The 14,634-nt window shown below is 44.0% G+C and overlaps 1 protein-coding gene across 6 annotated transcripts in view; it reads left to right on the top strand.

Annotated features, from left to right (window-relative positions):
- RUNX2 (RUNX family transcription factor 2) overlaps positions 1-14,634 on the top strand; it is a 152,682-nt gene that overhangs the window by 126,008 nt on the left and 12,040 nt on the right. For 3 of the 6 annotated variants that reach the window (XM_075708010.1, XM_075708014.1, XM_075708011.1), the window contains one exon: positions 1,046-1,207. The exons of the other annotated variants lie outside the window; for them this stretch is intronic. In XM_075708010.1, coding sequence (XP_075564125.1) covers positions 1,046-1,207 — 162 coding nt within the window. The remainder of the gene's footprint in view (positions 1-1,045; positions 1,208-14,634) is intronic. 6 annotated transcript variants of the gene reach the window in all.

Raw genomic sequence — 14,634 nt, 5'->3', positions numbered from 1 at the left:
TCACATTGCTGACTACAAAGTAGGGCCTTAGCACAGTGCTCTGATGTAGCAGGTTCTCCAAATTGAGTGGACCTGATGTGCTTCACTGAAAATACTGGGGAGGATTTGGAGGGATGTGCTACAATTTCTACGAGCCAGTTCAGAGATAGTTTTCTGTTTATCGTTCAGTGCCCAAAACAAACTTTGGGGTTGGAAGTGCTTTGTTTTTATCAATGTAAAGAAATAAAAATAATAATTTATGAGGCATTCAGTGGTATCTTTATCGCCAGATATTAACTGAGAGCAAATGGTTTATAAATCCAAACACCAGTGTGTAAAACTAGGTCTCCCTCTCTCTCAGAGGAATCCACCAGTGCTTCAGCAGAAAATAAACTGTATTTATCCTTAAAATCATTTCTTCTATAGTGAGCTGTAGCAAGTACATCAAAAGGCATCGTTAGCTTCCGATAGTTATTCCAAACCATTTGGTTTCATATTGTTGTAATTGAGGTGACTGTAGGTAATTAGGCCAGCATCCAAATGTGACGTTTTTTGACGGCTGCTGATAAGATTCACGACATTTTCCTTCTTGGATAGTACTTTCAACACTGAAAACACTACTGTGTAATGTTTGAACTGGATAACAACTTGCCAAGTGCTGACTGTAGAGTCTCCCCACCTCAAGTCCACTTCCTAAGCTCAGACCTGGGTCTCATACTTATGGTTTGCTTATCTGTCTGGATCCACGAGGACTTGCAAGTCCTGGTATAACATGCTGTTAGACCTGGATGAGAGACGCTAGGAATTTGCAGCACAGCTTCTAGGTCTTTTAAAACTCTGCTCACTGCCCCGTTCATTTCCCCCCAAAATTGTTATGGGGAGGGAAGAGCACAGAGTGAGGCTTGAAGAGGTTGAGTCCTAGAGGAGCAGATCGTGTTGCATTGCATTCTCATTCCTTATAGCACTGATGTGTGTGTGTTCAGTAATCCCACCTCTTTCAATTAGGCTGTTGATGCCCTATAATTTTTCTTCCTTTTTAAAAAAAATTCTTGTTTTGTTTCCCTAGACCCCAGGCAGGCGCAGTCATCCCCGCCATGGTCCTATGACCAGTCTTACCCATCCTACTTGAGCCAGATGACTTCGCCATCCATTCACTCCACAACTCCCCTGTCCTCCACTCGAGGCACAGGACTTCCAGCCATCACCGATGTGCCCAGACGCCTCTCAGGTAAAGATCTTTTGCCTAAAACAATTATGCAGATAGGAACAGGACTGGCAGAGGCTGCCTCCGTGGCCTCAGACAAAGCTTAATAAGAAGAGCAGAGCTCAGTCGGTGATAACAGGGTTACCGCACAGTGGGCGGGGGTCAAAATCCCTTTTTTTTTGATGTGGAAGAGCTGCTGTGTTGCTCTGAGCATGTATCATTCGAATGTCTCTAGGTCCATTTCAGATCAGACTATTTTTTGATTGTGCACCTGATTCTATGAACAAATTCTCTCTTTTTTTCCCCTACAAGAGGATGTTTACTTGCATGTTTTAAAGTAATTGTGATATTCTCTATTTTTTGGTGCTTTACTTTTGTGGTGTGTGTGATGTTAGGCATCCTGACAGATGCCTTTATTACTTTGATAGTTAAGGCTAAGGTTCATGCTCCCACATATCAATCCAGTAGCTCAAGAAAGCCTATTTCCTTAGTTAATGTGTACTTAAGATGCCTATCAGAAACTAGCTGAGTCACTTTAGGGTAAAGTTTGGACAAATTGTGCTTTGGAATGATGCAGGAGAGAGGAAACATGTTTAGGAGCATAGACAAGACAGCAGCGAGGAACTGAGACTTTTTTTTTATCAAACAAATGTACATTTACATACTATGCAATTCATCTCTAATGGTCTCAGTGATAAAACCATCTGTGTGAAGTAATCTGATTGCCCCAAAGTAAGATAGAGCCTGTCATGGCACACAGTCACCTTGTATATCTTGCCAAAAATGAGGAACCTTAGGGGAGGGAGGCTCAGTATTAAAACTCCAGCCTTGCAAGTGTGGAAATATTAGCAGCGTATGCCAAAAAAGCATGTGTAATGTAAAAAAAGCCTTTATGATTCATTAATGAAAACCAAAGAATCAGTCTTATTACATCTATTTTTTGCATGTTTGCAAGATATTATTATAATCTTGGATGCTGCTGCCATACACCTGTTTGACTCGCAGCCAGGTGAATTTCTTGCTGTTGTGTTTTCCCCTTCCACCAAGCTCATAGCGCTGGAAATGTTGATCACTCCACTGAGCTGCATCACCGACAAGCTGCACTTCAGCCAGCAGGCATGTAGGATTTGATTAGCGTAGACTCCTTGATTTCTTTCATCTTGGAGGAGGGAAGCTTTGTTTCTCAAACAAACAGCTGCAAAAAACTCTGCGGTCCTAGCGCACTCTGCGTTCGCAGAGAAGCCAAACGTCTCCATGTGGGCCGGGGGTTGGAGGGTAGTGGAGCAGGTTCCTGTGGGCTCTCCGTGCAATGCGCTGACTTCGTTCAAAAAACTTGATGGGCTTGATGCTGAGGAAATGCTTTGTTTGGCCTGAAACAGGTTCCCTTTGAGTCGGAGCCTCCTGATGGTTTGTGTTGTCAAGTGGGTTATTTTTGCAATTGTGCCCCCAGCAATACCTCCAGGAGAGGCTCGGCTGGGACCGCGGCAGCTGTACTGCTGCATACTTGCCCTGCAGCTCTTGCTTGTCTGTGTGTATTCAGACATGAGTGCCTGGCATGTGGGCACAGGCAGAATGACTAAAAGACCTGGCTGTGTACATTATGTGGCCGCGGACTGAACTTTTCTGCTGTACTCTACAGTTGGTTGCCTTCATGCTTCTTGCCCTTCATCTTTTGGGGGCTCAACCGACGCCTCCACAATGCTCTTACCATTTCCCAGCGTGGGGATCTTGCTTCCAGTTAGATTCAAGATTGGAAAGAGGGGACTTTGATCTTCCACAAGTGCCAGAGGTTGTCTGCAGTCTTTGCTGACATTCAGAAATAGAGCGGCGTTCCTGGGTGGAGGACGAGCTCTGATGTTCAGGCTGCAAGGAGGCGCGTTGCAGCCCCAGCTGCAAACCCTGCAATTCCTCTCAAGGGTTTCTACCTAGCAGTGCCACAGGGAGGGAGGAGGGCAGGATCCGACCCCTTTGTGCATAAAGTGGAGAGAGAAATGCAAGTTTAAAGCTGCCCCGTACAGCAACCGGTTTATCCCTCGCACATGGACAAATGCTAATCTCCACTCAGTTACTTGATACATCTTTCAGAGGAGACCAGAGCTTTGATGGGGGGGAAAAAAAGACTGCTAAGAAACACTAAAAACGTTAGAAAACTTCAGGCACCTCCAGTGCATGAGGGATAAATTAGAGTTTTACAAGGCCTTGAATAAAAACAAACTTTGCTTTCCGATACAGTGGCAGAAATCTGATTATCAAGGCAGTTAAAAGTATACAAGGTAATTTTAATGAATGCCATATTTACTGCCTGTTGCCTAACATCATACAGGAGGAAAAATGGGTCAAATATCCCCCTTAGGCCTTGGATGTCACACCTACAGGCACAGGACTTCCTACCTGCCACAATTTCACATCACCCAGCCTTTCCACAGGCCTCCATGGCTTCGCCTAGACCACTGCTTAAGATATGCTCACCCAGAAGTTGAAAATATACCATCTAATAAAGTAATGTGTCCTTCAAAAGAGTGGTTCCTGGTTGTATTGTCAGTGGCAGCCCTCAAGAGCTATTTTTGATGGTACTCCCATGACCAGAAACACATCCATGCCCAAAACGATGCTGTTCCTCCCCATCCTGGGATGGGTACATCTCTTGATGATGAGGACTCCTGTGTTTCCATCACAGATTAGGTTGAGGATCAAAAGAGGTTTGGAGCTGTAGGAAAGGAGGTGATGGGGAACTGCCATAGCAGTTCATGAAGTTCTCCGTCCCATGGGAGAGGGGAAAAGGGCAGTAGGCTGCAACCCCGAGGAGTTATTTGGGCAGGCTGGTGTAATGTGGCTGAACTGGTCGTGTCAGTGTCTAGACTGATTTCTTTGCACAACTGAAATGTTTGCATGAATCCTGCAGGCACGTGCAAATGAGTGCCCACGGCTGTCAAACTTCAAGTATTCATCTTTTATTCTCCAAATGGGGATCAGTGCTGTATTTGCAGTGTTTTACAGCTAATTAATGATGTGTCACGCATATTTGGGCAGTATACAGCAGCAATAGCTGAAAAGCAAAGCAAAAAAAGATTCTCTGGCATCACTCATGCAACTTTTGAACCAATGATCTCTCATGTTCATATCAAGAATAAATAAAAAATAAGCTCACAAGGCCATGCAATTGACCTACGTTATTGCACCAACTCAGTCGTAAAAAGAGCAGGATTCCCCGTATTTTACTAAAACATCTGTCTGCTCAGACTTACCCAGAAGACAGTGAAAGTTGGTGGCCTAGCAGATTAATATTCTTAATTAAATAATGTTGTAGTGGAAACCATGGGAATATATGAACATGATCATTTTAGAGAGAGTTTTGCCTGAGGGATGTAGTCTTATTGCGTGATTCATAGTGAATGCACTCAGTCTTTGTGTCCTATGCATAACCGAAGTGCATGTGGGATGGGGAGCATGAGTGTCTGTTATGTAATTAATGTATATGATTCATATAAATACACATCACAGCCGTTTTACGTAAAGCTTTGAGACTGATCCAGCAAGTCCTCAGCACATGCAGGGTTCAGAGCAGAGAGTACAGGTCGGGTTGTTGCTGCAGTCACCTCCGCAGCAGGTGAAGGAGGTATGGGTATGGATGTCCCCAGAGTAGACATCCATATCTGAGACAGTCACCTTCAGCTCCCTTTTGAGTCAGTGGGGACAAACTGGTATTTGCAGGACTTGACCAGTCTGCAGATGAGCTGTACTGGTCCCTGGCAGTGCCTTGGAGGAGCCTGTTTGTCTCCACAGGCTCTAAAGAGAGCCTAGGTGAGTAGTTCAGGTACAGGCACGTCTGATCTGATAGTCTGCCTTTGTTGAGGTGGTTTAAGAGATGATTTAACTGTCCCATAAACATCTCCATATCATAGCCTTGTTACACGTCAGTCCTGGTTTAACCCTGCCATGGTCTGCCTCACCTTGACCTCTACCTGCTCTGCGATTGTAGGGTTTGAGCTTGAATTTAATTTTGTTGAGAATACTGAGAAGGGAGGTGGGGAGACTTCTTCTTCCCCTACGCTTTTCCTGGGCCTCCTCACCCTTCTGCCTAAACACTAGTCTCTTGCTTTTTGCTTCACCTTTGAGAGAGACTTGCAGGGTCACTGTCTTAAGAAGCTGGAGGACCTGCCCTGCAAGTGTAACATGAACACGTTCAGTGCCGGCTGTGGGAGAGCCTGTCCTACACAGCTGTGTTTGACAAATGCCCATATGACAAAGGAGAAAATCAAAACTGAATCAAAACAGCAGGACAAACCACCAAACCTACCTTTTCCAGCCCTGGGCTCACACTCTTTGCAGATAGTTGTCAGCTGGGGATGCTGGCCTCGTGCCACCATGCCCAAACTCTCCCATCCCACGTGCTGGAGTCCCTGTAGCGCGTGGGGTGGATTTTGCTGTCCTTATAGTTGCTGTGTCATTGAATAGGAACACGCTGAGATAGATGAGGGACACACTGGGCTCAACCTTTAAACGCTGGGCTCAACCTTTAAACAAAAGAAGTTTGCAGACCCATCCCTCTCAACTAAAATGGCCAGAAAGGAATATCTTTACCAGTAAATTACACAGTGGTAGGGCCTGGGCTGTTAAACCCCGGTATTGTTAAATTGTCAGCGAGGTTGATTTTCAGCGGGGTTGGCCAGCACGCTCCCAAGCAGGTCCCAGCTGTGGTTTGGAAATGAGCAGAGTCCCGAACCCATTCCCCTGGGCAGCTCGGAGGCAGCCACCTTGTTGTGGAGGCTAAAAGGATTTAATATTACAGCTGTGGCCAGACCATCCTGGCTGGATTTAGAGCCAGAGAATGGGCGCTGACCCTGGGCTGTTTGCTAGTTCAAGTGTAGCCAAACTTTCCCATTAATTCATCTCGCTCTGTAGATACCACCGCATTGTTTTAGACCATCCCGGACCTTCATCGGATATTGAATTTAAGAAACGTTCCTGTTTTCCCAGCTCACTGAGGGCTGGCAAGTAGAAATGCAACCCTGCGAATGCCAGCCATGCCCTAATCAGTGACAATACTGTTCCTTTACACAACTGAATTTTCATTCTTGTAAGCCTACAAATCTTAAAATAAAAAACACATATAATGGAAGCAGCTCCAGCTGAACCTCTGGATTTAGTGTTTGTATGTTAATGAGAAAGTGGCTCACAGTGATGGGCTGGTTTTCCTTGAGGTCCTGTACTGGTTATCATCTTGGGTTCCTAGCCCTGAATATGAATTACCTTGGATTTTGCTTAATGTCACATACACGCATGATCTTTATAGTAAGTATTTTCCCTTTTGGGGGGGATTTAGTCTTTAAAAAATATTAATGTTAAGAAAGAAGTGTTGTTTATCGTCTTCTAAAGAGCTCAGAAAACTTTACAGCTACCAAGTAAAAACTGTGCTCATGTGAGGTAGGTATTCTTGCATCCCTTAATTCCTACTAACTTCATTAAACGTTGTGGGTAATAAGCCCATTTCAGGACAGAACCCTTAATAAGAGAAGGCATTAGTGCTGTCTCCAAAATACAATTCTTTTCCTCTTTACATGTGCTGGGGAGCAGAGAAATGGTTAATACCGTGGCCATTGCCAGCAACGGCCTTGGTGTTAGCAGCTCCTGAAATGAATGAGCAGTTCACGCTTCAGCAATATTGTCTCAGGCTCTTGGCAATCCCAAGAAGCCAGCTCTGTTTCTGGTGCACTCACTATGCTGCGGTGTTTTTCTTGGTGACTATAACAATTTTCACTCTGTCTTCTTTTTTTTTTGAAAATGGAAGCTGAGAGACTCAAGGTTGTCTCTGTCTCCATTTCTCGTAGCTAATTTTCAATGCTTTCCCTGCGCGGTGACACTGAGTTAAGGCAAAGTAAAGAACTTCGGAGAGCTCAGGTCTTCAGAAACAACCCGCTCATTTTGCTACCCTCCCTAAACCCATAACTTGTCTTTTTTTTTTTCATTATTTTTCAGTGGTTCTATTTATTTTGTTTACCACAGGTTTTCCATTTTTAGTCTCCTGCCCACTCAGTGCCGCCTGGGAATCTCAGCACCTTGGCACTCATCTGTGGGGTTTCAGTAGCAGCCTCTCTGCTGGGTAGAATCTCTCATTGGAGTAATTGTCCAGAAGATGCATTGCATGATCCCTACCTCAAGGATGAAGGCCAAATTTTTCTAGTGTGGGTGGCCTCAAATTAGGCACCTATACCGATATTTAGGTGGTAAAACAAGTGGGCTGATTTTCAGACGTTTGAATATTATAATGCGTGTCTTTAAGCCCTTTTCATTTACTTAAAACGGCTGTCGGGAGAGGAAATAAACAGGAAAAATGAAGGCAGAAGGAAAGAGTTTTATTCCTGAAATAAGGGATTTAAAAAAATACCAAAAAGAAACAAGTGGAATGTTTTTAAATGGAATAAATTTGTTGCTGATACAGGCAGGAAATAGCACACTCCAATATATGTGGATGTATAGATATATTTTTATCTGAGCTTTTTTTGCAATGTGTTTTATATTTAGGACACATATCAAGATTTGCATCTGTTTCCAGAACTTGCTGCTAACAGTTAGTAATGATGCCAAAACATACTTTAGTTCCAGCTTGAGACCAAATGATATTCAAGGCTTTTTTTTATTACTAATTTAGGGTCTGATATTAATTAAGGAAATTTTTCCATAAGTGCCAGGCCTTTTCTGAAGAACTCATTAAAATTATATTAACTTAAACCGGAATCACAGTCTGAGCATGTTTTGTAATGATTATTCTTACTGACTCTGCTGGGTTTTGTAAACAGAATGCTAATTGTTAATGGGGCAACCGAGCGCTCGATTCCAGACTTTCAAAGGGCCAGATCCTGAGCCATTACCTAGATGTGTGCTCCCAATAAAGTCAATAAGCTCCTAACGGGAAGGCTGTGGGACAAAGCTCTTTGTTTCATCCTTGTGCAAAGGCATATGATGATTTCTCCATTCCCTTGGTGGAACTGCCGTGGGTTTTCTGCCTAGGATGGAAGCAGCAGTGGTGTCTGATGCAGGACCATGTGTGGCCTGATACGGAGAGGGAATCTAACCCCATATATGAAGCTCTCTGGTACATATAGGGTGATCAGGATCACTCATTTTGCTCTTAAATCTCTGTGGCTGTGAGTCTTTGTTGCACTGAATTTGGTTTGATTAATTGCACAAGCTGAATTTATTAAATGATTCTGTAAAATGTGGGAGAATTTGGTCCTTCTCAGACTGTGACTGTGTTTGGTACAAGATAGGTAGAAAAGTATCTTATGCCCTCCGGGACTTGTATGGTTTAAAAGGCTCAATTCTGCAAATCTTACACTAAAAAATACAATTCAAGAGGCAAAAACTGCTGCTGGTAGAAACAGCTGGAGCTGTCTTGACTTTTGGTGAAACTTCCTTGCATTTCTGGCCATGCAGAATTTGGTCATGAGGGGAGTGTTAGAGCCTAGCAGAACTTCACAACACCTTTTTGAAGTGGTTTAGTAATAGTTGTTGGCCCCATTTTACAGATGCCCAAATCTCCTCCCATCTTGATGGATGTTTTAGCAGAAGAGGATCTGGTGTCATGCCAGTTTGGTTGTCAGATTTAAAAGAGCATTGATATTGGTGATACTGGGCTGATACTGGTGACTGAAAGTGAAGGTAAGAGCAGTGCAAGTGGTTCAGGCTTTCTCTGGTTATACAAAAGAAAACAACGTAGGCAGTGAAGGAGAGGAAGATGAATGAGATAAAAGGAAGGTGCACACCTTCACGTGGCTCATAAAGGATGTTATTAAGAGAGAAGGAACTATTTCATATGCATAAAGGGAGGGTATTTGGGGACGCTAATCTGGAAATCTCTTAATATTTGCTTTCAGACTGATTCAAAAGAGCGAGGGAAGGGATCAAAGCAGGCAATGCCTTCCCAAGCTTGGGACAGGTTCCCCATGTCCACAAGAGCGGTGTGCGGGTGGTGCAGGGTCTCCTCGGGGGCACCCGACCCTGCACCCACACGGTGCTCGATTGTGCTTCCGTGTCCAAGGAGTTTTGGGGACAGCAAGGATTTCTAGCAATGGTGGAGCTTCACCTATAAAGCTCAGGGGAGAATAATTTGATATAAGGAGCTTTCCACAGATATATAGATTCATAGGTTATTAATACAGTGAAGTCCATGGGATCCTCTGCTTTGAACCCAGCTGTAAGATTTCCCCAAATTGGCTCTCATTTGAACTTGAGGATAACCTTTGAGGGGGGAAAAAAACACCAAACAAAACCAAAACTCACTTGGTCTTCATTTAAAAATTTCCAGGGAAGCAAAATCCACCACAGCCTTTGGTTACAGATGTTAATTAAGCTCACTTTGGAAATGTGGGTCTTATTACTAGTCTGAATTTGTCTAACTTTAGTTTCCACTCATTTGAACTTGCTATAACTTTGTCTGCCAGATTGCAGCACTGATTTTTGTTTCTGAGGTTCGAGTGGGTTCCTGTGGCGGTGGCAGATACAAGAAGGAGGTGGTCAAGAAAGGAGGTTTGCTGTGGTGGATCCCAGGGAGGTGGCAGAAGCCACAGGGAACTGGACGTTGCGGGACTGGTTTGGCTTGCGAGGAGGCTGGAGGGGCACCGTGCAAAAATATTTTGGTCGTTCAAGTTTGCTGTGGGTTCACTATGATCTATCAAATAGTGGAAGTTCCCTTCCCTAATCAGCCAAACTCCTACGGTATCCGCTGAAAAGGAGTTATTTTTGGTTGAATTACTAGTGGGACTACTTTTTCAACCCACCTGAAAAAACGCACTGAGAAAGCAGTTTTCACTGACTTTGTGGGCTTCTGCAATTCCTTTAGGAGTTTTTCTGCTTTTATATTTGCCTAATTGTAAAGTCCCTCCCATTTTTTCTAACAAAATGAATTTAATTCATCACCCAGTACCCTAGATGGAGATGCAGGAATAGGACAACAGGATATGCATTCTCCCCTAGTTTTCATACACTGTTTAACCTTTCATTTTAAGAAACTCAGCTATAGTCACGGCAGCTTTTTCCTCCAGGTTTAGCTAGCATTTGCTCTGTCAAAAGCAAAGAGAAGCCTGCAGCTCAGAGCTCAGGCTGTGGTCCCATTGGGTAGCAGGCACCCAGCCAGAGCAGCCTCTTTGCTCTCCATGTTCATAATTATTCCACGGGCAAATTTGTGAATGGAGAGTTGAAACTGCGTTAAATCCTTGGGATTACTTGGACCCGGCAATGCTGTTGTTGCATGCAGAAGTTTAGTTCTGGCAAAAGAGGTATCGTACACTTAATGCAGGGAGGTTTGTGGCGTTGGTGGAGGAGGAGTCAGTGTGCTGTGTCTTCAGCCCTGTCTGGGCCATGGCACCTCCACGCTTCCCGATTGTTTTTCCCAAAGGTCTCTCTAACCACCCACTTGACCTTCCATCCTGTGGTAGCCATGAATGTTTGCCGTAACATGTTATTTTGTAATACAGAAGTGCTGAGTGTAGGCAGCTGGAGAAAGCCTCCTTGGGCTCTTGTGAGAAAGAGGAGCAACCGTGCTGAGAGAAGGGGAGCACCAGCAGAGAAAAACAGCCTGGGGGGTTAAAACAAGGATCAATTCTGAAAGCAAAATGGAGGGATAGGGCATCTCACGTCGATCTTTCTGCCTCTTAACATCACATTTCTCTGGCGGTGAGAAGTGGAAAGTGGTATGCTTGGATTAGGAGCGGTACCCACAAAGACTCTTTCATTTAGCTGAGATGAAAAGTCCCTACACAAGCTCTAGTGATGCCACATGCGTCGTTTCCACTTGTTATTTTTAATAGTTAACTGGGCTATCACTGTCTGATCCATAGGCATCAGTGGTTTTTTATGCCCTTTTCTATTAAACAAGCACTGTCTAGAACTGGCAAAATGTTATGAAGCCAACAGCTAAAGGTATGTCCACCTTGTTTTAGTTTATATAATTAGGCTGCGCAATGGGCTTGCTTGGAAAACAGGATTGCAGCACAGGTACCGGACAGAATGTATAAGGCACGTCATTTTTAGGTGGTAGATGTCTGTAAAAACACAGCTTGCCATATTTAATTCTGTGTTGAAATTATGTTCTGTATTGAGTTGAAAGCTGAATGTGGGATTGAAAGATTTCCATGAACTGGAGATGAGTCCCCTTGCCAGTCCCCTTGACAAGGCTTCACGTGAGGTTTTGACTTTAGCTGGAGCACCCAAGTTTGGCTACTGAAGGCGATGTGGTTCAGTGATCAAAGTAATGGCTGTATTTTTGAATAGCTAATGGACCTTTGCTGGCATCACCGCTGACCGCGTGATAGGCAGGAGGGCTGCTAATACTGTTTGTGTTGCGGTAGCATCTGGAAGTCCGATCCCATTGTGCTAAGGACTATACAATTAAAGAAGAGGAGTTAAAAAAAGAGAGGTCAGCCCTGTCATCTATGAATTTGCACTCTTAAATGCAGTACAACTGGTTACAAGATGTACAACAGAATACAAGAGGGAACTGAGAAAGCACAAAGAGAGCCAGAAAGGTGCTAGCAGTGGCTGCAGCCTCGCTAGAGCTGGGTGGTAGTGAGCATGGGTCAGAAGGGAGTGCAAGGATGATGTCTGAAGGAGGGTTATGAGATAGCTCTGTGGCTCTTCACCTCCTCCCAGGCTTCAGGGGCAGCAGGAAAGAAAGCACAAAGCTGCTTGTTACAGCTTGTAATAAGAGGCAAGCAGTGCTGGTCAGCATCGTCATTGAAAAAGCTGAGTGGGGCAGAAGATCAGCCCCACCAGGTTAGACCAAGGGTCCATCCAGGACCCATCGCCTTCTCATCATGGCCAGAAGTGGTCGCTCAGTTCCCCTGGATTGCAAAACCAGAATATACATATGTCCAAGCTGTAGGGGTTTCCAAAGCTGCAGGTTTATATCTGGATCGTCGTATTTAATAGCTGTTGATAGAACTCCGTGAATCTACTTACCCTTAGGTAGGTGGGAATAACCCCAGAGGACCCGCTAGATCAATTCTTCTATTTCCTATAGGTCTGTAGTGTCGCAGTCATATAGGACTGACAGAGATCATATGACCTGTGCCCCTCTGGGCAGAAATAGGATCGAACATCTGCAGGTCATTCCTGTTAAGTGTAGCCAGCTAAGTTATGTGTATTGCTGCCACTGAAAACAAAAATAAAACCATGTCCCAAAGAAGGAAAAATCCCAGCCAAAAAACTTCATTAAGGTTGAAATAGATAATTTTGGTGCAGTTAAAAGGTTTTTAGAAAATAAACTTAAAAACAAAGGAAGTCAAAGCTAACATTGTAAAAGAATATATGAATAAATGCTTGAGAAGTGATGGGGGCTTTATGAATACATTCAAAATATCACTGGGCTTCTGAATGAGGCTGCTGGCCATAAAGTGGGAGTCCTCACTGTAGCATGGTGAATAGATGTGCAGCTGCATAGGGTTTGTCAGCATTGACAGAGGGAAGGTATAGAGTAGAAACCTCTGCGAGAAGTAGCATAAACATTTAGATTGCCTCTAGGGCGCAGAGTGCAAAGGCTGGGATCTGGACTAGGGACGAGATCTGAAAATGAGACCTTCTGCAAAGGTAACTGGTTTACCAAATAGGAAGGGAAGCAAGTGCCTCAGAAACACCAGGAGGGCTGCTGACCCAAAATCACTGCCACATAAGCCTGAGATGAAATGGCTCATTGGAAGAGGCGTCTTGCAGAAGCTTCTCAGAGGAAGTCCCGGGGAACTGTGATGTGGACGCTGGCATGGTCGGAGGAGCCACAGAGGAATCCTGGCAATGGGAAAAAGGCACCTCTCTTCCCCCTTTCTTCCCTCTTCCTCTCTCAAATATCTCCCTCTAAAGGGATTTTTGTTTGTTTTTGTTTTCATTTTGATTCCTGCTAAAAGCCAACACATGTTGGGGGTTTTTATGGGTGAAAAGGAGCGCAGGGGAGGATCTAAGTACCACCGGAGCCTAAGTAGGAGCCATCGTATTAGATTCCAAAACTAGATAGGAAGCTGGGTTTAAGGACAGTCCAAACCCAACCAGTTCCTAGTTTGGCCTGGCCCACATAGGTGGGCCAGACTGGTTTGGAGCTGTTCTGAGGACAGGCTGCTTGCCCATGGAGGAAGCCGTTCCAGCCGCAGTGGAGCTGGAGCACGGCGCCTGGTCCTCAGCCGGGCCAGCTTCTGCTCTCACCGGTCTGCTCTGCAGATGCGCTGGAGGGGTGTTTAGTTTAAAGCAATTCTAGCTGTTGCTTTCTCAAGCAGATGAAGACCACTGAAGGCTGACTTTGTACGCCTCTTTTATTTCAGATATCAGGATTGCGTATGAAAGTTTATTTTAAGCCAAGTTCTCTTTACTCTGTCTGACTTCCACCTTTTCTGTGCCTTCACCTGTTGAAGAGCTTATAAAAATGTCTGATGGGTTTTCCCTTTAATCTTTGTAACTTTACAACATCTTCCAACAAAGGATTTCATAGTATTTTCCAAACCATTCTACTGACCTTTGTCACTTGGCTAATATGAAGTATTAAAATATCCATCTTATAGCAAGCAAAATTCAGCCAGGAAAATCAAATTATATGCCCGAAGTCACAAAACAAATCAGTAGCAAGAGCCAGAAAGCAATGCATCACATTTCCCCTTTTAATGAGCTTTAATGGGTAAGTGGGCTTTCTAAACTTCTAAGTAACATACACTTTTTTGGCCAATATGCAATTATCCTGTGCAATATCTCCACGATACATTTATTTTTTACCACCCCAGCTGGAGGCTGTCCAAGCTCTCTTTTGAAATGAAGCAAATTCAGAGGCTAGTCAGGTTATCCTGACTCAACTGCGGGCTTAGTTAGACTTTGGTAGGAGCGTGCATTTCTACAGCCTATGGCAAGTGCAAGGTGGTGAGTCTTAACTTAATCCTCTGTTACAGAATTGTAGTATCTCACATTTACCATGAGCTGTGGCCATTCAAGTGACTGTTACTGTGGTTTACCTGAGACGTGGTAACTTGGATTTTAAATTTAGACCATCAATAGTGATTTGAGCTGCTAGTGGTGTAGCCGAAGTTGCCATACGGCAAACAGCCTAAAGCGTGTTTATGATGTGAGCTATTACAGACCAAAGTCTGTTTCTCTTTCTCATCACCAGTTTCCTGGGAGGATAAAAACCATATTCAGGCTTTACACTATGGAGAAGAAGCATTTATTTAGAGGTGTTCAAAGTTGGGCTGGTTTAAGCTTCAGCTCAGCTGATGAATGGAGATGCTGTGTGGACAAGCTTATAATGGATTGAAACTTAGCGTACAGCAGTTTGCCTGAACTTAGTAAGAAACTCAGGCTGGGTCTGAAATGAATGAAAAAAAATACACGGAGGCCTTTACACTGCTTTTATTAAATGAGATTGAAAGTCATATAGTGTTAAAGTCATGCAATGCTGAATATAAAAAGGGATACAGTGCCTCTAG

Source organism: Pelecanus crispus, chromosome 3 (genome assembly GCF_030463565.1).
Source record: "Pelecanus crispus isolate bPelCri1 chromosome 3, bPelCri1.pri, whole genome shotgun sequence".
NCBI lineage: Eukaryota > Metazoa > Chordata > Aves > Pelecaniformes > Pelecanidae > Pelecanus > Pelecanus crispus.
Note: the sequence above shows the minus strand (reverse complement) of the source record. Positions and strands in the feature narration are given on the sequence as shown.